This window comes from Diuraphis noxia, unplaced genomic scaffold (assembly GCF_037042655.1).
Source record: "Diuraphis noxia isolate RWA-SAM2 unplaced genomic scaffold, SU_Dnox_SAM2 contig0002, whole genome shotgun sequence".
NCBI classification, from domain to species: Eukaryota; Metazoa; Arthropoda; class Insecta; order Hemiptera; family Aphididae; genus Diuraphis; species Diuraphis noxia.
In genome coordinates this window covers 38810266-38834950 of record NW_028301712.1, presented here as the reverse complement: position 1 = coordinate 38834950, position 24685 = coordinate 38810266, and the positions used below count along the sequence as shown (strand labels likewise).

The following is a 24685-nucleotide window of genomic DNA, read 5'->3' as shown; positions in this document are numbered from 1 at the left end:
TCTGGAAATTTAATTTTTGAAACCGTAAACACATATTACATAGGAGATATTCAAATATGCATATACGTGATCTTCATTATTCTGCACAGAGTGCGCTGTTAACACATACCTTTCAGTCATCCGTTTCGTAACTACTGCTCCATTCTTGGGAAGACTTGGATAAAACTTCAAAAATGATGCGCAGGTCATTGCGTCGTGAACGATGCCTTCATGCCACAGAAAAGCGGCAAACACGGCACGCAGGCTTTCTGCCATCGAAGGACTTAACGCCATTTTAACGGTTTGTCTAAATCGTACAATTAAATGTATACTATTAATTGTAGTAGAAATATTTAAGATATTTTGATATTCTCTTGTTCGGTCGATTATATTGCTTTAGATTTTTTATTTACCAGCTGGTATAACACAGCGATTTAAGTGAACAAATGTTAATTTTAGGTTTGTTACAGAATTTCAAAGAAAATTATCATCGACCAATAAAATTATAAAAAATTCTTAAATAATTTATTCTAAAAATATCAATAACTCTATACTGATATCATAGCAATAAGATAATTATTTTAGATGTTCTGTGGAAATTACCTGTATAAATTCAGTTCATATATTACAATAATTTTAAAAATTAATTAATTTTAATAGTATACAAATATAACATTCTACTCTAAGTATATGATTTGCACAGCACATCTTTTAGAAATTTAATTATCAGATGAATATTTTAATTTTAATTACTCAGTTTTTATAACATCAGCTTGCATATTACTAGTGGTTAAATTTTAAGTACTATTTGTTTAACGATTAAACCAGAAACTTATTTAGTGAAACATAGATAATATAAATTATATTTAAATTAAATTACTTTGGTTCTTGTATGGTTATTTCTCGTTGATCTTTGGATTCTGGTGAAGAAACTACATCAGTTTTTGATCCGTTCTTCGAATTTGAGCGGTTTTTCAGGGTCAATTTTTGTTTTATTTTACTATTAGGTACAAAATTGACTCTTTCATTTTCCGGTGTAGTTTGTGTAGCTGCTTGAGCTACACCAGGACAAATTTCTACTTTCTGTTTACAAAAAATATAGTACAAAATAATTTAGATGACTTATACTACTATGAAGGTTTCTTTAGAACTTTACATCTGTTTCCTGATTTAATTATGACCAAATTAACAAACTTGCTTCACTATTAAAAAAGCCACTAATGCAGCCATGCGGGTAGACCAAACGAAAGGAGATTATGCTAAAGTTTAGATTCATTATATCGCAGTGAGTGACTAACATAACAAACAATAATCATTATAAAATATGCAGGTTTTGTATCAGAATTTTATTTTTTATTTCATTATTTTAAATATTGAATTAGTTAATGCAATAATAATTCAAATTCTTAAAAAAATCGAGATAATTTTTTAGATGTAAAAAGTTTAATATTTGATTTTGAGACATAATAATAATTGTAATGGTAAGAATTATACAACTATTTTATGCATTATACCTACATAATTTCAACTAAATTATCTAAAAACTTTTTTAATATATATTTTTTTTTTTAAAAGAGTAAATAGTTTTGTATTTAGGTCAATCAATTAATGATTGACATTACAGCGAAGAGAGGTTATCATATTGTTTGGCCGTCTATTTGACGTTGGTGAGATGAGGTCAAAAGAAGTCTATATTTAATATAAATAATGCGGTATTGATGTGGTAACGTACAGTCAAGCATTCCGGTTGATCTGTCGAGCTCTCAATGGATGTGGACAAGCTAGTGGTCATATGAGTATCAACTGAAGATGAACTGGTAGTCGGTGGTGCTGTGGTATCGCTGGACACCGATAACGAATGGTTATACATCGTTCTTCTGGAACCTGGAACGTATATAATGGTACATGCACGATCATAGATTAAATAGGAACTTACGCAAAGTAATATATAATATATTATTCGACTGCGATAAGTCTTACAAATTAAAATTGAAACTGAAATTGGGAATTAAATCTTAATCTTTTCAACTCAGATTAATCATTTGCCGTTAACTTAAAATTAAAAATATAATTTAAAATATGTAAATAATGAAATCTTTAAACTTATTAACTTAACTGACTTAACACGACTAATTAATTATCATGACTTTAACCTATTTATCTCAAAATAACCGTTGACTTATTATTTTTTTAATTAAATTATGAAAATTTACTTTTAGTATTTGGGTTGCGACTTTTAAGTTTTCTATTCTGGTACCCTTCTCATCGTATTTTGGTTTAATCCATCTTTGTATTTAGCAACAATATAATTAGAAGCGTTTTACGGTTTGACGGATGGGGATAATTGATACTTCAAATACCCCATAAATATATTTATTATTATTTTTTGCATTCAAATGGAATATTTATTCATAGATTGCTATTTTTGTTTACTGAATACAAACTCAGATAAGTACATTATTGTTAGTTAATGCTAGTTTATCGACGAATGTCAAATAAAAAAACTGATCAATTATCCAATGTTTATTTTGAAAAAAATATTTTAAATGTATACACACTATATTATATTACACAATTATATGTGTAATAATCAAGCATAGAATATTTTATTAGATATAATAGCCTAACGATTCGGATCATCATGCTTGAGTAAGAAATATACGAATACACGATATGTGTTTGCATTATTGATGGGGCACCAGAATATCAAAATTATATTAGATATAAGTCATAAATAAAAATATATAAAATATAAAACTGGATTTTTACTAAAGATATTAATTGTCATATGACTATTTAAAATTTAAGTTATAAAATAATAATGATTCAACGACACTTATGTTTGTAAAATGCAATTTATCATGTGTAAAAAGAAATATTATTTATCTTCATAAATGGCGTGCTATATAAATATGATCAAGAAAATTAATTTTATTATTTATGATGTTAATATGTTATCACAATTTTAATGAAACTTAGATGATGACAAGACTATGACATCCAAGAAGGTACACAATACGCTGTTAAACGGAATAATTACCAAACCATCGATAGTATTAGTATTATAGTGAATATTCATTGATTTACTCACTCGTAACATCTACTTTGCAAGGGTTTTTGTACGGCTGTTGCTTAGCTTTTTCCGCAGCATACTTGTTGCTGGCCGTTTTGCGTGGACTACCCGGTAGCATCATTACCATGTTTCCGTTGCTCAGCAGACTGTCTTGGCCTACAACAGGTCGATGATATGGTATCGGCAAAGGGTTGGCGTTCAATCTGGAAAAGTAAAAAATTATAGTAATTGGTGCAACCAAGACAAACGCTGTCTATACGATATATCGCCACCTACCCTTCTATTGCTTTCGCGTCCTTCTTCCGTTTAGGCGAGTACTGTTTTTCTAATTTTTCAATTTTTATGTCATTATCGTCTGAAAATTAAAAACAACACATTTTATAAAATTATATCTGTAGTATGTAGAAATCGTTCATTATAGGGACTTTATAGAAAAATCATCAACGAAAAACCTTTTAGATCATTATCTGGAATATTTTGTTTGTTATAACTAACTCTATAGAGTCTTCATAAACATCTTATGATTATGATTGTCTGACTTTGCACGGCGATAAAAACAAAAATAATATAGGAATTGTTGTTAAGAAACATAATAGTTAATATAGACATAAAACATAATATATGGACGCAGCATAATTACATTAATTTACGAATTATATAAGTCATTGTAAAAAAACACGATAGGGCATAATATTGGTCGTTGGTCGCGGTGTCTCACCCATCATGTCCAACTGCTCGATCACGTACGAACTCGTGTTGAAACGTGGTGGCTGTGTGTTGGCGTTGTTGCTCCTGTTGGTCTTTTTAGGGTCTCTAATCTCGTTGTCTATTCGCTGCACGAAACACTGCAAGTCTTGTCGCTCTATTTCTATAAACAATTTCAAATGTAAATTTTGATTAATATTTCTAGGACACACATAACAATAGTATAATGATCCGAAACGCGATCGACTAGCTCCACCAATATATTATATTTATGAATGTAAAATAATTATCGACAGACAGAACTGATTGTGTTCATTCAATACATTGTCACTCCTCTATGGCCTATACACGACTACACACAGACATAACAATTGTCATACAAAGTGATCAGACGTACACATAATATTATATTGTATACTTCGACTTTGACATTTTTGAGTCCTATCGATGACTGGTTTGATTAAGTTCGTGAAAATTATTTCGTATTTTTTTTAAATCTCTATAATTATTAGTCACTTGACGATCGTTATTAGTTATTACTATACGAGTATATACAGAGTGTCCCGAAGAAATCTGACACTCTGACAAATGAAATAACTTTTGTCTAATCAATTTTTTTTTTTTAATTTCTTTTAAATATAATCCATAGACACTTGCTCTACATTTTTAAAATACATTTTTAATTTTTAATTTTTTTTATATTGAAAATAAAAAACTTAAAAATTGATAAATTTTTTTTCGAAATATTCAATATAGCCAATTTGTAAATTTGATTTTCAGAAAAATGTACCTATATGGTAAAAACACTTATTTAAGTCAAAAGGCTGATTTTTAAAAATTTTTTTAAATATTAATATTTTCGTTACCTCCTAGGTAAATTATTATAGTAATTTATAGTTTATACATCACATATTATTGAAATAAATACAATAAAAAAATAATAATTAGATTTTAACATGCTCTTATTTAAAAATGTTCTTATAAAATATTTTTAAAAAACTTTATTATTATTTGAAATTACAAGGTTTCTAACATAAACTAGATCGTAATTTACTTAACGAAAATATTTATATTTAAAAAAATTGTAAAAAATCAGCCATTTGACTTAAATAAGTGTTTTTACCATATACATTTTTCTAAAAACCAGATTTACAAATTGGCTATATTGAATATTTCGAAAAAAAAATTTATCAATTTTTAAGTTTTTTATTTTCAGTATTAAAAAATAATAAATGTATTCTAAAAATTTAGTGCAAGTGTCTATGAATTAAATTTAAAAGAAATTTTTTAAAAATATTGATTAGAACAAAAGTTATTTCATTTGTCAGAATGCCAGATCTCTGTGGGACACCCTGTATATATATATTCTGGGTGCTTATATAATATTATTATACTATTATGATTAATATTGTAGCTAAATGGTCTGAATTTATTTTATCGAGAATACTCCTCATATATTTTATCGATTCACGTTGCAAGAAATAACTTATTAGTGAAGGTAACTATAAGTTGAACTAATCGTTATAATAATTTTTTTAGAATATTATACTTTTTCAAAAATCATCTCTATACAATATTGTACTCCTAAAGCTCAAAACGCTAATAAAAAAATAATTACAACGACATAGTTTACACCAATTCAATCGGTTTTTATATCCATCATACTCGTACGTGTATATTGCATATACGCTTATATATATAAGCGAGCTAGGCTAATAGTTTTGAGGTCATTTTCGTCCATATGGTGGCAGTGGCATGTAATCGTATGTCGTACGTGTAATATTTGTCTATTAATAATTTTTCTTTAAGCACGCAAGTCACAACCCGAAAGGAATGCGTTTTGTACGGAGGCCCGGAATATATCGTGTCTAGAATAACGCATGTGCGATATTTAATTAAATTAATATTAAATAATATCGCCAGAAATATCATAAACGAGACCATCGTAACTTGACCGTATAGTTTGAGTTTTCTACAATAATCATAAAATAGTGCTTACACTGACGATTCACCGAGCAGAAAATATGAAATTACATTATAATATTATTGTTCGAAAAACATGATATTACTCGCACTGAAAATATTTAAGTTTGCGAAAGCTTCGAGTAGTCGCATTTGATTTTTTAATGAGGACTAAACATACTACAGAATGTTATATGTTGATGGTAATTGGGAATACATAATCATGGGTTTTCAACGATCAATATACCTACTCGGTTTTCTCATAATATTTCCTCGAAGATGCGAACAGCATCTATTATGTATAGTTACTTATAATATTATTATTTTTATGAGTTCTCTCGAAATGTCCTTTCGAAAAGGTTACAGAAGCTTACATTTCGGTACCACCTATGTCGTTTGAAAGAACAAAACAAAACAATATAGATAATATTTTGTTCAAAGTTAACTGAGAAGGCAACAATACGGAGAGTGCGGGTGGATTAACGGCCGACAATGAAATTTTCCATAATAAACGGAATGTGTGTTTATGACAATAATAATATTATTATTCATTTCGCAAAAGTATATTTAACGAGAGTGAGACGATGGAAAGAAATAATAACAAAAAGACCGTGTACACACGCATGCGTTCACAATATTGTAACTGGTATACAGACACCAAAATTAACAATAGCCGCAAAGACTGTATTAAAAGTACACCAAACCAACAATATAAATATGTGCATACATTATAATATTATAATAAACTCATCTTGAGGTACAAACAATCTATATTTTACACAAGTGATTTTTATTAAATTATAAGAGTTATGTGCATTGAAGAATATTTCTATGCAAATGTGAAACCAAAGCATAATCATGGTACAACTGTGATGCATTTTGATGGGAAAAATACTTTATATATGTATGCATAAATGATATATAATCGCAAGAGACCGCTAATTTTCATTTATCAATTATTTACAATTCAGAACCCTATTTGTCACATACAACATGGACTAATAGGTACTAAAGTCATATGGTAGGTACATTGACATCCAGAAGGACTTGGTCAGGGTTGGTCATCTAATCAATCAAGACTAGGTTGAGAAACTCTGAAGTTGAAGGAAATTCGTTTTTTTTTTTTGTCTAAGTTTGTGTGTTTTTACGACGAGTACTATGACTCAAACACTAATGTTTAACAAACATCAGCCCCACTATCAAGACATCCACGCAGCACCCTCAAATAAAACATTATTAAAGTTACGTTTTGTTATAAAAAATTATTATTTGTAAGTTGTTGCATTATCATATCTGTAAGTTATAATATAATAATAAAAATATTATACCGTAAATAAGTTATTACGTTTCGTTGAGTTATGTCAAACGGAAAATTACATTTCGGGAACATTTTTTTTTCTTCATCATAATAATAACAATATTTTATATGTATATACGCTAGTTATTTACTTTAAACACACGGGCGCTGCAGCGTCGCCAACAAAAAGAGAATGAGAATGCGTGCGAGGTAGGTAGCCGCGAAGGTAGCACGTGGAGAGCGAGGGTGTATACAAACCAGGAAGCCTAAACCCCGAGGGAGTCCGCTGCACTAACTCCTATCAAAGCTCTTTAACTGTGTCCTTTGAGATTTTGTTTACAAGTCGTCGTCAACGTGTGCTATTGACGTTTTTCTCGTGTTTAAAGTTGCCGGCGTCGCGACGGATGTATAAGAGACCTACTAAGATTACGCTGCAGGTGCAGTGTATTATATAATATATATATTGTCAAGTTAATCTATTATATAAAATAAACACGAGGCCACCGGGGAAAATGAACTGGAGATCCACCTGCGGCACCATTTTTATTATATCGTATATAATACAATAAGCAGCTATATGCAAAATATTATACAAATGCGTGGTTCAAAGGGTTTTCGATTTCACGATTCGTCAATAAAGGTACAAGAGTATAGATATTCCCGAATATTCTTTTTGGGATTTTTTTCAAATCGATATCAAACCGCGCCTATTGCCGATATACGCTGCACGTGTTGAATAATTATACCTCGTTTAACTATAAGCTTTTGATAATTTTACGCCCCTTAACCCACCGATTTATAGAAAATGATCAAATTTAATATTGATAGGTATATACTATTATTATATTTTATATGAAACAACTTCCAGGCCAATCTAGCAGTGTGCATTCATCATAATATCTAGTGCATAATATAACATATCGATATATCTAGCTAGGTATATAATAAGCCGATAGAACTTTAAAACTCGAAAACTTCTACAATTACGAAGAAAAAATCCTCTTGAAATTATCCGCACACTATTATAACAATCCCTCATTATGCTACAGAAATTCAATAGGTTTTTATTTTATTTGTCTCTTCAATCTAAATAAAATGATGTATGTATTATATACGAGACACGAGTACATACATGCATATATTGTATATATTGTAAGTCCATGTATTTCTGACTATAATATGATCATATTATGGAGAGTATGATTAAATTTAATTAGCAATTAATTTACAAAATTTTCATTTACGATGAACGTATAATTATGTTTACTATAAATAAATCAAAATACATACTGTTATATAGTTATTTAGTAGGTAGGTATTACGTGGAAGTATTTAATACTTTTATTAATCATTTAATTAGATATTCAAACAGTTTTATGACCAATGCAAATACGCGAAGCTCTTCAAATTTGTTTCAAACTTAATCAACTGTATCATTATATTGAAGATATTCAGTTGAATATTTTTATAACTTAATATTAACTGACCTCATTTTTAAAAAATAAGAAACAAAATACAAATCTTTAGAAATAAATAAAACACTATGTGGTTGATTTCGTGTGGTAATAACAAATATTAATAAAAATTACACCTCCAGTAAAAATATAAAAAAATATAAAGGTATATAATAAAAGCATTTTAAAATTTTAATTGTTGTTTGAGCCAGTTTTTATAAAAAATAATCCACGTCCTATGAATCTATCTTAAATATTTGAAATTATTAATAATGACAAATAATAATACTATCGTCAGACATTTTTTTTTAAATTAAACTTTATAATAGTAATAAAAATACTTATGGTTTTAATGAATAAAAATAAATAGTAAGTTTAAAGTTGCCTATAACTATAGAACTTATTATTCAGATAACTATGATTTGAAAGGTTCAATAAAGTTTATGGTTTAAATAACTTATAAGTACCATTTTTGTTATTCTGAAATATTAAATAAAATAATATTGAAAGTTTAGGGTTAAAGGGATTGGATGATCGCCATTTTAAATTTTACAGTTATTAAGAGGTGGAAGTTTGGTTCATTTAGCATCTCCGAAAAGTGTATCATGAAACGCGATTGATTTTAAGATTAATAAAAAACGAAAATATATACATATTATATTGTTATAATTAATCAATTAATATATATATATTATATATCTTTAAATATCACGGAAAATAAAAAATAATTGAATCACTTCCTAGAAAAAAAAAGAAAATTATTCATATTAAAGTATTTCAGCAAAATAAAAAAACATCTACTCATTACATTTTTCAAAGATTTGTAGGTACTTTTGAAAATTCCAATTAACCGTTTCCGAGAAAATGTGGAGTGTTTATTATTAAGTTGAACAAAAAATCGACAGTGAAATAAATTTGCTAAGGATTTAAAAAATAATCGGGTCATATACCCGTGCCAAGCGGACACATAGGTACCAGCTATGAGCTAGCTAATAAACTGTGTACAAAATAAAAACAATTAATCTGATGTACTTTCAAAGTTAAAGTTAATAAAAACAGGTTTAGATACTGTTGATAAAATGCAAATAAATTTACGAATTTCGTTTAAATCAGAGGTTTGATTATGACATGTGGAGGTTATTTTTATGGGTCGCAGATTCGGCACGCAAAATGGTTTTCCCTTTTGAACGACGATCGAAAACAACATATAATATACCTTATACAGAGGCAGCTAGCAAGTACGCACTTACCTGCCGTAGCCTTTGATCAATAATTTGGCGTCAGCTACAATATATAATTTATGATATATATAATATATATATATATTAAAACCCCGCGGTGACTTATTAACAAGATATATTGCGTAAAATAAGCATTTATAATATATATATATATATACTTACAATGTTATAGTAATTGATAATTTTGGGCTTTCGTCCAGATATATTTAAGTCGCCTGGCACGCGTCCCGAGCGCAGCGCAAGTGTAGATCCCCTTTTTCAGCATGCGTATTTACCGCAGCATAGGTAAGGATCTTTGGTGGGGGGGGGACGTGCGGGAGATCCTTATGGGGCGCACGTCGATTTATTAAATTCTGACACTGGTGAAATTCGCTTCCATGTGCACATATAATACACAATCACGTAGATTTTAATTATCGTTTAACGGATGCGTGCGTCTGTCTGGCGGTGCCGCAAATTGAGTTACTGTTCGCGTTTAATTTACCGACCGAAATTCAAAACAATCTGTGCGCTTGTAATATTATTATATACGAGTGCAACAAACAAATTAGCCATGTTGAAGTCACGGAATTCATCACAACTACATGAGCAACGTTTTCAGAGTATCTCACGGGGGGGGTACGAGAGGGTGGGAGGGGGTTGCTTGAGGGAAGGTCGGTTATAGGTAAGTGCCGTTGTATGCACTAATGGTATAGCAAACAATAGAAATGTGTGTGTGTGTGTGTGAGTGATATTTATTGTGTAAGTTTTCATCGAAAGAGGAGTATGTTTAACCAAATAAGTTTACACTTTAATAATTATGTACTAAAATTTGTGCACATGTAGGTAATACAATGGTTGTAGTCCTACACCAATATGTCAATACTCCGAAAACGCCGAATTTAGATGCTCAAAAAGCACATCGTAAAATTATTGAACCATAAGTAAATCAAACTGCAGTACATCGGGCGTGTACTCATGTCCACCCCTTAAAATAACCTACTTTGGTTTTTTATACGTGTGTGTAATGTACGAACAAAGCGTTCGCTTATATTTTTTTCAACATTCAACTGATATTTTAAAATTTAAATAATTTCATAATAAATACTTTTTAAAACTTTCATGATCACGGAATTAAGCAATTAATTAAAACCAACATAAGACCATAAGACCTCCATCATAGGTACAAGTAGTGCTATAATTATAATTCCATTATTGTAATAATGATTTTAATGAATAACATATCGGTGGTTATAAATTATAATTGTTTCTACCATTGTATCGCGTTTAATGAGTTTGATGTTTAAAGTGCAGTAAGTATAATACCTATATTCAGTTATTGATATTGAAAAATTAAATAGTTTAAAATGTTCTACAACGTGAATTTAGCATTTATAAGCATATAAAAAAAATAAGGATGTACATGTACTTAAACGAGCAATTATGAAAAATAGCACCAATTATAATAGATTATAAACAGTTATTCATTTAAGTACTTAAAATATATATCGGCAAATAATATTCAATAAATGTTAATGAATTTTAACTATCAATTATAAAGTCTTTATACCGATAAAAATCAATCTAAATAATAACGGTCCTGTATAATTCTATTGCATTAAACAGTATTATAAAATCTAGCAGTATTAATATGCCAAATGCATAGGTAATTAATTATAATTTTATACGCGACCAAAAAGGCGCAGTGGCGTGTGAAAAGGTTGCTTCTTCCGCTTCGAGTCGTATGGATATTTTATTATATATATATATATATATATATATATGAATATTGAACTCTCATATATTATAGGTAAAATAAGATAGGTTAGGTTATCCTGATTAATTGTACCGCATTTCCTGCAGTAAAGCCTTTACCCTAGCAGTAGGTTTTAGAAGATAAGGGACATTATAGTGGATTAAAATTAATGCATCCGCATTAATACAATAATGACCGGTCAAACTTTCTAGGCTATAAGACTTGATTTAATAGATTTAAAATGATAAATAATATTTATTATTTTGTTTAATTGTTTTTGAAGTCAAAATTAATTCTGGGCATAATACATTGTGAAAAACCAACGAAAAAAGAATTATTGTTTTGGTGTGGCCATAGCGCACTCAACCATACAGTTGGCTTACATGGATTCGGTTGGACAATAGTAATGGGGATTGTTATCGGAACTAGCTGTCCCTGGGATTACTACAATCCACTCCCAATAAATCGCCTTAAAATTCGACTAATTTGAACGATAAAGGGTCAAGAATAAATTTAAAGGAAAACTAAAAAATTTGTAATACGTTTATTTTTCAACCTTTATAAAATTATAAGGTACATACAAGATTATTCTTTAACCCCATGTAGTTATTCAAAATCTGATTTTTAGAATTTTTATATATACTCTAAGACCATATTTTCAAATTCTTGAGATTTTTCGTACCACTAAAAATGTGTCTTTTTATTTTATTTTAAACATAATATATTCCTAACTTTTATTTTTCAAATGTGAGGACCCTTGTATTTAATTTAAATAATTTAGTGGATGTATTTAAGTTAATATTTTTATGAGTAGTTTTTTGAGTTATTTAACTTTGTGTTCTAAAGATAAAAGGTCCATAGGCTTAGGTTTATAAGATATAAGGTATATAGTTGATTTGAAAATATAACCTAGAAATTGATATTAATCTATCAACATGAATATTTTATAAAAACAACCTAAGTATCATAAATACTAATTCCAATTGTACGTGTATTTTATACCTTAGTAAAACAATTTTTAAGGACTAATAGCCTTAGAACAAACATTTTAATAGCAATAATTATTATGAAACTACTCATTTAAATTTTAAATCAGGTATATCAAAATGTTTAAAAAAAACTATCTACTAAAAATATTTAATAATTAACAGTATAATGGAGGGTTATCATTTGACAAACAGAAGTTCGTATCGCCCCAGGATACTCCTTAAATAGTACAGAATATCTTAAGAATTTGAAAACATGGTCTTTAAAAATTCCAAAAATTTGAATTAGAATAAATTCATTATTTAAGGAAAAAATGGGGATGAACATGCTGGATGAATCGCCTTGTATACTATATATGTATATTAATTGTATGTGAGAACGTTTCATGGTGTACCTTATCATATTACAACCATGAATAACTCTCCATTCATAAAGATAATGGAATTGCACAAAAACCAAAACGCATCGTTCTCCCACAACCACAATCCAAATTCATACTCCTTGACTCTTATTGTATGCACGAAGTAACCACATTCTCCCAGAAAACAAATTAGAGTATGGAATGTTTAACGATCTACACCGTAGACGTAAGCTTCAGAAAAAAATACACAATAATTTTAACAATAATAATTACTTCATAAAATTAGCACTAAGAGGATTTCAGATCAATATTTGTTTTCTCTCTATAAGACCCACGCTTCAACAGTGCGAGATAAAACGCACTCACAAAAATTCGATTTTTATGATGTTGGAGTAATTATTTCTTAGAGAAAAAAAACCTATTATATAACATTAAAACTTACTTTGATCCTTTTCCGGTTTCAAGTAGATGACTTGCGACGTGTCAGCTGCCAGTGACCAGGCTGTCGCGCACGAAACGCCACAGTGAGCTGCAGCGCACTGGTCGGAAAGTCTAATCCACACGCCCTCACCATTGGCCACTCTATCTACGGCCTGAACAATGTTTCCCTGGACGAGCATACCGACCGGCGTGGCCTTAAAGGTTGGCTGATTACGGATGTTGTGTCCCGAGGCACCACACACCACGACTTTGTAGTCAACTAGCTGCCCTACCGAGTGGTCAGGTGATGGCATTGGTGGTGGTGGTGGCGGAGGCGGTGGTGGCAGTGGAAGAATCGATGAAGACTTAAACCTGCAAGATAGTAATAATTATTGCAAGCAAGTGCTACAAAAATAACAAATTATATTGGACTATAAGGAGAAACATGATATTATACGCTGTAGTGGTCAGGTGTGAATATTTAGGTCATGGCGAGGTGTTTAAAAAATAGACTTAATGACAATATTATTGGCACAATATTTAGACGATATCACACCTGAAATAATCAAACTCTAAATTAAGTACCAGCAACGATGACGAGTTTTCGGTGGACGATTACGTACGTGTTTATAAAGATTACTTAAAGATAAAATAAAACTAAAAATATGATGAGACATGTCTCATAAAAGCACAAAATAACTCGCACCTTTTTTTCAATCCTCCCTAAACAATGTGCATGTCAAATTAAGAAAAAATCGACGCAATTTAATGTCTAATTTAAACTGTATTTAATAACTGTAAATTTACTATATCACGTTAAAACAGACCGAGACAACACCACCGAAAAATACTTCATGTGGCGCGAACACTTAGTTTGAATCCAACATTTAGAGGCGGGCTGATAGATGATGCACTTATTCCAGGATAGATACTTGTAGCAAAATATTTGTGTAATTAACCATTAATATATATCAAAAATCAGTTTAATTTTATAAATCATAATTCAGTGTTGACGACATTCAAATAACTTAAGCAGGCTACCACGTTGAAACCTCGTATTATGATCATTTACATAATAAACAAATATATATGTTTATTAACGGATATATGATGCATTGGGAGAATTGATGGAAATAATAAGTCATAAAATAAAATATGCAAATATGTACCTAGGTATATTATATTAGTCATTCCGATGCCAATATCGATGGGAGTGAACATTTTCTCGATTTTTTTTTTATTCTGATAGATAATATTGATTGTCAATTATATCAATTATAGATTGAAAATTATTTATTTATATAAATCACGCAAAAGTTATACACAAAATTAATACGCATGCACATAAATAAAACAATATCATGCATTGTAAATTTCCCCGTTCATTTATACATTTATATGTCAACATTAGCGAATATTAATAGAAGTCAAAGAAAAATATAACACATGTGCAGCGAGTACTATCACTTTGTGTACCTAGTATGTTTAACGCACATATGACATTTGTGCACTAATAATTTTTACTTTAAAGAAAAATTAATTTGGAGTATACGCTAATAATATAATATACCTATGCAAATAGTATAGGTGTTTATGCAATAAGTTTGTATTTTGGAAATTCAGAGTCCACATTTTAGTGTCCATTAAAGCCATTTGTATTTGCTATTAGAAATTGTATTATGGACTTTATGGCCGTCATTAAACTCTAGTATAATATATTATAATTTATATACACGGCCATCTGTTTGTCAAATAAATTGCAAAACTGACGATATTGCGTTTTTGCATTGATTTTCGTCATCAGAAATATTTTATTCGCAACAATATAAACACTGATAATATCCATAATAATATTTACGTTTTTATTGTTACTTTAATAAAATAATAAGCGTATAAAACTGAACCTATTTTAATTTTAACGGGGTTTTCAAAATCAAATACTTCCGGTATACGTATACAAGCATTTTTCTAGGTACACGCATTCATATTAACGACTAAAAATAACACAATATACTAATACGTAAATTTGAAGTTACGGATTTATAGATGCACAAAACTGCATACATTTGAGTAAAAAAAAATGTATGTGTATCTTAAGTATACAATTAAATTAGTTTTGTTTTTCAATTAGACTTATGTCAATTAAAATCTGGAGCTAGTAATCAAATAAGAATATGCTTTGCATAATTAAATTATGTATTGCACTCAAATATTATACACACTCGTATAATAATAATGGAAACGTAAAAAAGGTCGCCCCAAATATTTATTTGAGTTTGTGCACCAAGGAATTAAAACACTTATAAATTTGAATGTATAATTGAAAACAAATTATTGATTTTGGTTGTTCCATAAAAATGCCTAAGCAATTCCAAATCATGTCAAAGTTTGATTAAAAAACTTTAATATTGTTTTACATTTTATAAGAAAACTAAAAGAGATGAAAAAAATAATAATCATCTTTTTGTATTTTTTAAAATATATGCGTTCTATAACAAATGTACAATTATAATATGAATTAAAGTGAAAATACTGTCCAATTTTAACTTGGTATTTATTTTTTAATTACATTTTCATAATATCTAAACTGTACGATATAATTATTATCCCACTAGTTCTGGAGACCAGTAAAACCGTAAAAGGTAATTTTATTTATAGCTTGTGATACACAAATATGGTCAAAATTAAATGATCTGATGAAGCAAAAAATAGCAATTTTGTCATTTCTCATTTTAATAACAATATATAAAAAGAAGCGGGTAAGTGAGTTTCGCTTTGCTGTATATTGGGAGGAGGGGTGGACCTCTGACTAGGGCAGGTTAAATTTAAATGCAATGATAGGTATCATTGTATACGAAAAACGATTCTGAACGGAGACGGTTTATCTGTCTAGGATATATTATTATAGATTATTAAAAATTTTCAAATCTTAGATTTAAAAAGAAAATTTTTTACGATTTTCTAGCTTAAAATAATTTGTGAATTTTCGTGATTTTTACGTAGTTGTCAAAATTCAAATTTAAATGCTTGTAAAAAAAAAAAATGTGATTATGCATTTCTTTTATTTTTCAACTGCTATTGTAAAAATATTTTAAGAGCCTTGTATTAAATTTTCAAATCTTAGATATAAAAGGAACATTTTTTATGAATTTCTAGGATAAAATAATTTACGAATTTTCATGATTTTTACGTATGTTGTCAAAATTAAAATGTGAATGCTTGTAAAAAAAAATGTGGCTATATATTTTTAATATTTTTCAACTGCTGTTGTTACAATGTGTTAGGAGCCTTGTATTTAATTTTCAAATCATAGAATTAACGTCCGTCAAGTTGGCACCGGCACTTTCTCCAAACAACTCAAAATTGGTATCAAAATTTTGCTACGAATTTGCTACATTTTGCTACGCTATTTTTAGAATTTGCTACTATTTGGTTTTTCCGGAAATCCGGAATATCATGGTATTTGGTCAAAGTGCCGGTGCTGGGAAATTTTCTGTTTTCCGGGATTCTGGGAAAACCAGGAGGTAGCAAATTCCAAAAACAGCGTAGCAAAATGTAGCAAATTCATAGCAAAATGTGGATACCAATTTTGAGTTGTTTGGAGAAAGTGCCGGTGCTGGGAAATTTTCGATTTTCCGGGATTCTGGGAAAACCAAATTGTAGCAAATTCTAAAAATAGCGTAGCAAAATGTAGCAAATTCGTAGCAAAATGTTGATACCAATTTTGAGTTGTTTGGAGAAAGTGCCGGTGCTGGGAAATTTTCGATATTCCGGGATTCTGGAAAAACCAAATTGTAGCAAATTCTAAAAATAGTGTAGCAAAATGTAGCAAATTCGTAGCAAAATTTTGATACCCGTTTTGAGTTGTTTGGAGAAAGTGCCGGTGCTACGTTAAGATAGCACTGGCATGTTTGTTTCCGGATTTCCGGAAAAACCAAATAGTAGCAAATTCTAAAAATAGCGTAGCAAAATGTAGCAAATTCGTAGCAAAATTTTGATACCAATTTTGAGTTGTTTGGAGAAAGTGCCGGTGCCAACTTGACGGACGTATAGAATTAAAAAGGAAAACTTTTATGAATTTCTATCTAAGATAACTTGAACATTGCGTTAATTTTTACGTATTTAGTCAAAATTTGAACTTTAAATGCTTATAAATAAAAATTGTAAATATATATTTCTTTTATTTTTCAATTGCTATTGTAAAAATATATTATGAGCCTTGTATTACATTTTGAAATCTTAGATATAAAAGTAAAATTTTTTATGAATTTATAGCATAAAATAATTTACGAATTTTCGTGATTTTTACACATAATATGTTGTCAAAATTTGAACTTTAAATGCTTATAAATAAAAATTGTGACTATGTATTCCTTTTATTTTGCAACTGACATTGTAAAAATATGTTAGGAGCCTTGTATTAAATTTTGAAATCTTAGATTTAAATTATGAAATTTATGAATTTCTAGCTTAAAATAATTTGTGAATTTTCGTGATTTTTACGTATTTTGTCAAAATTCAAACTTTGAATGCTTATAAAAATAAATTGTGACTATGAATTTATTTTATTTTTCAACTGCTATTATAACAATATGTTAAGAGCCTTGTATTAAATTTTCAAGCTTTTCTGCCTAACAAAAAAATTTTAATCGATATTCATTTTTAAAAAACTAATAATGATTGAAAATTTCAAATGCCTATGAACTTAAGTCGAAATTTTTTGAAATTTGCATGGCGGATAGAATATACTTATATAAACATTCGGTGAAAATTTCATGTATCTATGGTCATTCGTTTTAAAGTTACATCAAAAACCAAAATCGATTTTGTCGAAAAATGAGTGTGCGTAAAATTTCCCGTTTTTCCCTTAATTTTTAGTTTGTTTTTCTCGATTATTTAGAAAAGTAGTAATTTTTCACTTTTTACCCCCCAAAGTACCAACTAGATTCACTTTCTGATCAAACGAGGTACTGAAGTCAAAAATCGAAGCATTTTTTACTGCCCCAAAACGTGATGACAGACACAAAAAAAAAAACACACATCATGATAAAATCGCTCCGCTCAGAATCTATAAATACGTACGTTCTATAAATCGATTTGGTCGAAAACTGGTTTCGCGTAAAAATTCCCGTTTTTCTGTCATTTTTTTTTTTGTTTTTCTCGATTTTTTTTAAAACTGTTGGAAAATGTTTACTTTTGATCTATATAATGCATCAAGGATATTCATTTTTACGTCGGAAACTACCCTCAAAGTTTGAAATTGAAGCATTATTTCAACTAGTTATGCTGTACACAGACACAAAAAAAAAGAAACACACATCATTGTAAAATCAATACATTCATCACTTCGTTTAGAATCTAAAATGAAAAATTTCAGGCTCCTAAAATTTCCAGTTCAAGGATTAAGGCCTATCACACTGCAACGGATCACCGCGGAAGATTCACCAAACATGTTCACCTAATTTTTTCTCAAATAATTTAAAATTTGATTTTATTAATTTTTTAACATACAATATACATTCATAATTTCAATTTATTGAAAATTAGGTACTACAGAAATTTCCTGGTGAGATACAAACTTTTTTTTTTCAAACGAGAACGTCCCTTTTCAACTATAAATTATTCTGATTATTCTAATTTTTCTAAGATTTTGAGTTATTTTACTTAGTATTCTATAGGTAAAGGTTCACGTTATTATAGCTTATCAAACAAAGAGTGATTTAAACGTTTTAAGGCAAATTTTCATTTACGCGTGTGCCGTGTACACATAAAATATTCAGCTATGTTCAACAACACGGTAACGTGGTTAATCGTATGGTAACCTAACTCAACCAACTAATCGCACTAAAGGATTTACGTGAACGTGTACGAGTATAATAGTCAGTTGAAACCCTCATTTAGCCACTAATATTAATCTATCAACATTAATGATATTTTATTAATTGCCCAAGTATAATAAATAACAGTTCCAATATTGCGTGTATTTCATGTTATCGTAAAACTATTTTTAAAGAACTATCATAATGATAAAAAAAACTATTTGTAATTTTTAACTATATACATCATAAAATCATCCACTAAATAATTTATAATAAAAAGGGGGGGTATGGGGAGTATTGTTTGAAAAACATAAGTTTGTATTGCCAATTCAAGATTTCATCAATGATTCATACATGATTCTACTAAATTGAGGTAGGTTAGAGATATCAGTATCACCATCTGGTTTTATTTCTCTAATCCATGATAATATTATGTGAAATATTCAATAATTGAAATTGCATAATAATAAATCAATATGTCGCAGCTAATTATATTAACTATCCTTCCAAAAGCTCTCCAGTTAGGTTGAAATTATAATTCAAACAACTCTAAAAACCTTCGGAGAATTACCTATGTCCTATATAATTAAAAAGTTTTCCAACCCCAATACAATTCCACTGATCATGCATATACTGATTATACTTCCGTAAAAATAAAAAAATAAATAATAATGTATATTGTGCAAACACATACGTTTCCTTATTCGGCGGCTTCGGTGTGTCCGGTATCGCGATGGCCGGACGTTTGACGTCGTCTCCCTTGGCTATGGTGGGAGCTTTCGATCCACCGGTTTTCCCATTCACCGGCACTAAAAACTGTTCGCTGTTCAAATATTTGTTGGCCCTCATGCACCACGCTTCGATATGCGGCGCGCCCCGCTGGCAATGCCGTTCCACTGATTCCGAATTTAACAGTACCCAATCACCGTCGTCGTTGCTCATCTGTGAAGATAATGTTTACGATGACGGAGTCGATTTAAAAATGGAAAAATAAATAAATAAATAAACGCAATGTTATATGTTATGTTTTATTTATTTTTTATTTTTTTTAAATGTTAATCCAAGAATCATAAGTTAAGCATAATCATGATACTATATCATATACCTATGGAAATCGATAGTGCTGTAACATACAGATTTTTTTATATATTTATTAAGTATAAATAACTGGACAATTTATACTTACGCGCACCAAAATTATAGTCTACTATTTAATAATCTAAACAAGTCGTTTTATTATACTCTAAAACAAACAATTACAACAACAATAATATTTTAATTGTGAAAAGATTTCCCAGGAACTTACGAATAATTAAAATTTTAAACCATATACAATTTAATTAATTCAATAATCATTATTGAAAAACATATTTTTACTAAACAATTATTTTTGTTTGTAATCAACAAAAGCTATCATAATAAGATCTTATATACAGTCATATTTAGATGTTGAATTATATCAAAGTACCTATATATGGTTGTAGTATTTTGCAAGTAGAACATTCTACCATCGCATAACATCAGCAACACAATAATACAGTGACAGTAAAAAGAATACTATAGGTACATATTACGTACCTATACAGAGTTTCCCGTGAGGATTTAACCATTGCAATATCTCCCGAAATAATGGTGATATCGAAATTCTGGTTTTGTAATAAGACTCACAGGGATAAGTACTACAATTATTTCATATTTTAATTTATTTTAATGTTTTGTTAAAAAAGTTAAAAAATATATTTTTTTATTTAATTATTTCAAAAAAAAAAATTAAAGATAGCCATTTTGTTGAGTTTATTTTTCTGCAAATATTGACGTTTCAAAATTTTAATTTCATTAATTTTCTGATTTTTTAATATTTTTTTTTTAGTTTCGATAAAAATTACGAATTATTTAACACCGTAATGTTATCAAACATGTGACCCGCCGCGCCGCGCGCATTCCCATACAGCCGGCCGAATATTTTCCGTATTCCTAATAGTTATAAATTTATAATCATATTTTATTTCTTCAAAACTAGAAAAAATATTAAAAATCTGGAAATTAAAAAAAATAATATTTTGAAACGTCAATATTTTTAGAAAAATAAACTCTACAAAATGGGCATCTTTAATTTTTTCGGAAATAATTAAATAAAAAAATATATTTCTTAATTTTTTTACAAAAACATTAAAATAAATTTAAAAATGAAGTAATTGTAGTTCATATCCCTATGAATCTTATTATAAAACCAGAATTTCGATATCTCCATTATTTCGTAAGATATCGCAATGGGTAAATTCTCGCGGGACACCCTATATATTATTTGACTGATTTTAGAAGTAGATATTCTTTATTTTTTTTTACTAAACGAAATATACCCTCGGCGACATAGGCCTAGAAGTAGATATTGTAGTGTTGGTAATTGGTAGATGGTAGTATCCTGTAATTTTAATAATATATTAGATTCATTGTACAGTAAAAAATATTATAATTGACGTACATTTCGCCAGCCCCCCCCCCCCCCACAACCAGTATGATTTTTGAATTTTTTTTTTTGTTTAGCAAAAAAAAAAAATCAAAATTCATACTTGGGTGGGGGGCTCGGTGTTCGTCAATTGCGCCGGATTTGGGACACTACCTGTATAGTATACATCTATTGCGCCGCTATAAAAAAGGTATACATCAATTATTGCACCGGAGCATTTGACAATGACACAGATTGTCTTGGTTAGTTTTAATTTTTATAAAAATTATATTATATTATAATAAATTAATTAAATAATAATTTATATTAACTATATTATTTTTATAATAATTTGGACAACAATAAACAAAAATATATACATTACACACAATTTAAATAATTTATAATCAAAAAGTCGATGACTGTAAAAGTTTTAAAACATTTGATATAAAAGTGACTTATCTGGCAACATAAGCTTCATCATATTGTGAGGCAATTAAAAATATGTCGAACAAATAGTCAAATATCATATTTCATTATACACGTAAAAACCATAGTTGTAAAACCTATTTGGAAGTTCCTTATTTACCAAATATACAACAATGCTGTTTTGTAATCAACAGAAATAATAGGTATTACACATGTTTATATAATGATGTATTTAAGAATCGATCGGCGCAATTGACGTACACAATTTATAACATTGAAGTATCGATCGGCGCAATTGATGAATACCTTTTTCCTATCCCATAATTTTTCTTTTTTTACCTGTGATTTACGGCGCAATTGATATATGTCCGGGGGTTGGCGAAATGTACGTTTATACTCGTAGTTGTATTAAAGTTTTAAATCCTACAAGTATTATACCAGGTGACTCTTTGATCATTGAACACCCATTATTTCAAAAATTATTAATGTTTTAGAAAACATTATTTTACATAGTTTCAAGTTGTTCAAAAACCAAAGTTTTTATAAAAAAAATTATTTTTTAATATTTTTTATCCTTACCATTTTTTAAGTGTTTTACTTTTTTGAGTGACAACATAGAGTTTTAATTTCATATTCTAAAGCAGAATATTTTTCTAAGTATTTTAATTCATAAAATTTGAATTTAGGACGAGTAGTTTATGAGTTATAAGTATTTAAAGTTTAGATAAGCGGAGTAGTGGACAAACATTTTGCTGGGTAAACTACTCGTCCTAATTTCAATTTTTATGAATCAAAATACTTATAAAAATATTCTGCTTTGGAATATGAAATTAAAACTCTATGTTGTCATTCAAAAAAGTAAAAAAAAGATAAGGATAAAAAATATTTTAAAATAAATTTTTTTAACAAAAACGTTGGTTTTTGAACAACTTGAAACAATGTAAAAAAATATTTTCAAAAACATTAGTAATTTTTTAAATAATGATTGTTCAATGATAAAAGAATCACATAGGTATTATTAATTTATAAATAATTTAATATTATCGCCAAACGGATATGTGGAGGTACCTAAATAAAATTACAGTCAGCACGGTGCAATGGTACATTCTATATTTCTACGTATGCGATTTGATAAAAAAATTCAGAAAGAACAAAATACATTTATTTTTTAACGAAGTTTGACTAATAACACTTACAAATTGAATATTTAATAATTAACTATTATTAATTTAAATGGGTCCTATCACTGGATAGCTTCCCTTCTCATGTATCCAAAGTCACTATTATAATTGTAAACATATTTGCTTATTGTATTTTATTATGTACAGATTGTAAATGTTATTTTGTTAATAATAATAATAAAAAAAAAACTATTATTAAAAATTCTCAAAATGTCATAGGTTTTGATACGATTGAAACTGTTAAAAATCAAAATTCAAAATTTATCTAATGGAAATATTTGAAATGTCAGAAGTAGACACTGAGCACATTTTAATAAAAAAATCATAGTATGTGCAAAAATGAAATATGATTAAGTAAATTGTGTAGAACAAAACTTGAATTGCAGTCAATTTAATAACAGTAGCATAATAAATTAAGTTATTAGGCAGAACTTCAAAATAAAATATGAACACTGCAAAATAATATAGTTTTCGATGTAAATACAACCCAATATAATTTAAATTTTGTCACCCAATGGTCTATTATGTCACCGAGAATATATTTCGTGTAAAAAAAAATAATAATTTATAAAAATTAGGTACTCAACAAGGTGACACCAGTAAATTTCATTCGACATCAAAATCCATTATTAGGTATTCAAAAAAACAATTAAGGGCCACCCGACGAAGAATTAATAATAACCTATACTTTAAGTCGAATAAAAGCTACCACATTAAACATAAAATCTTATTAAAATCGGTTGAGTAGTTTCATTAGCATTGGTATTTTTTCATTATATCATGTTATCTGACTTAAATGAAAATATAAACAGCATAATATTTATAAATACATCACTATAGGTACCCAAAAATATATTATCTGCGTAACAATAAATTAAAATATTCATTTGACAATTTAACGCCTACACGGACCGTTACGTTATTTCTATAGTACCTATATTATTATTATATATTATTACTATATTATCTATATTATTATACACAAAATATAGCGAACGAGTTAATTATTATTTCTTATTGAAAACTACAATTGTCTGGGTTTCAAGATGAAGACAAAATCATTTATAGCACTAGGAGCAATAGCCGGTATAGGATTGGTATGGATGAGCAGGCGATTTTTGTACAAAAAAGCAAGAGGACTTTTAAAGGTACACATAATTATGCCGAATATGTCAGCATAATCGAAAAGATAAATCAATTTTTTACAAACGTAGAAGTTAAATACATTTATGCACAAAATTAGGTTTTATAAAATATTGTGACTTAAACTTTTAGAACGAACAAGATCTTAATAATTCCTGGATAATATTTTAAGATATTTTATTTAAAAAAAATGATAATTTTAAGCATTCATGTGTTAAGAGGACGCCACATGGACAATTGTTGCCTTCGTCTTATACACATACAACATTTAAATTACTTAGATATTTTTTATTTTTTAATATATTTTGGTTGAGTTTGATTTTATATTACGAAATATGCTTATATTGGCAACATTAATGTTCATTAAATTATACAGTTTAATGTTCATTATTACACTAGATATAATAGTAAATATTATAACTTAAACCCTTTTACTTTAGGTGATGAACCGCT

General features: G+C 28.6%; 1 protein-coding gene across 2 annotated transcripts in view; it reads right to left on the bottom strand.

Moving 5' to 3' along the window:
• hiw (MYC binding protein highwire) overlaps positions 1-24685 on the bottom strand; it is a 302801-nt gene that overhangs the window by 16183 nt on the left and 261933 nt on the right. For both annotated transcript variants that reach the window (XM_089219243.1, XM_089219244.1), the window contains exons 40-47: positions 19728-19975; positions 13237-13586; positions 3771-3920; positions 3329-3407; positions 3071-3255; positions 1712-1863; positions 860-1062; positions 110-286 (exon numbers count right to left, since the gene is read on the bottom strand). In XM_089219243.1, the coding sequence (XP_089075369.1) occupies positions 110-286; positions 860-1062; positions 1712-1863; positions 3071-3255; positions 3329-3407; positions 3771-3920; positions 13237-13586; positions 19728-19975 (1544 nt within the window). The remainder of the gene's footprint in view (positions 1-109; positions 287-859; positions 1063-1711; positions 1864-3070; positions 3256-3328; positions 3408-3770; positions 3921-13236; positions 13587-19727; positions 19976-24685) is intronic.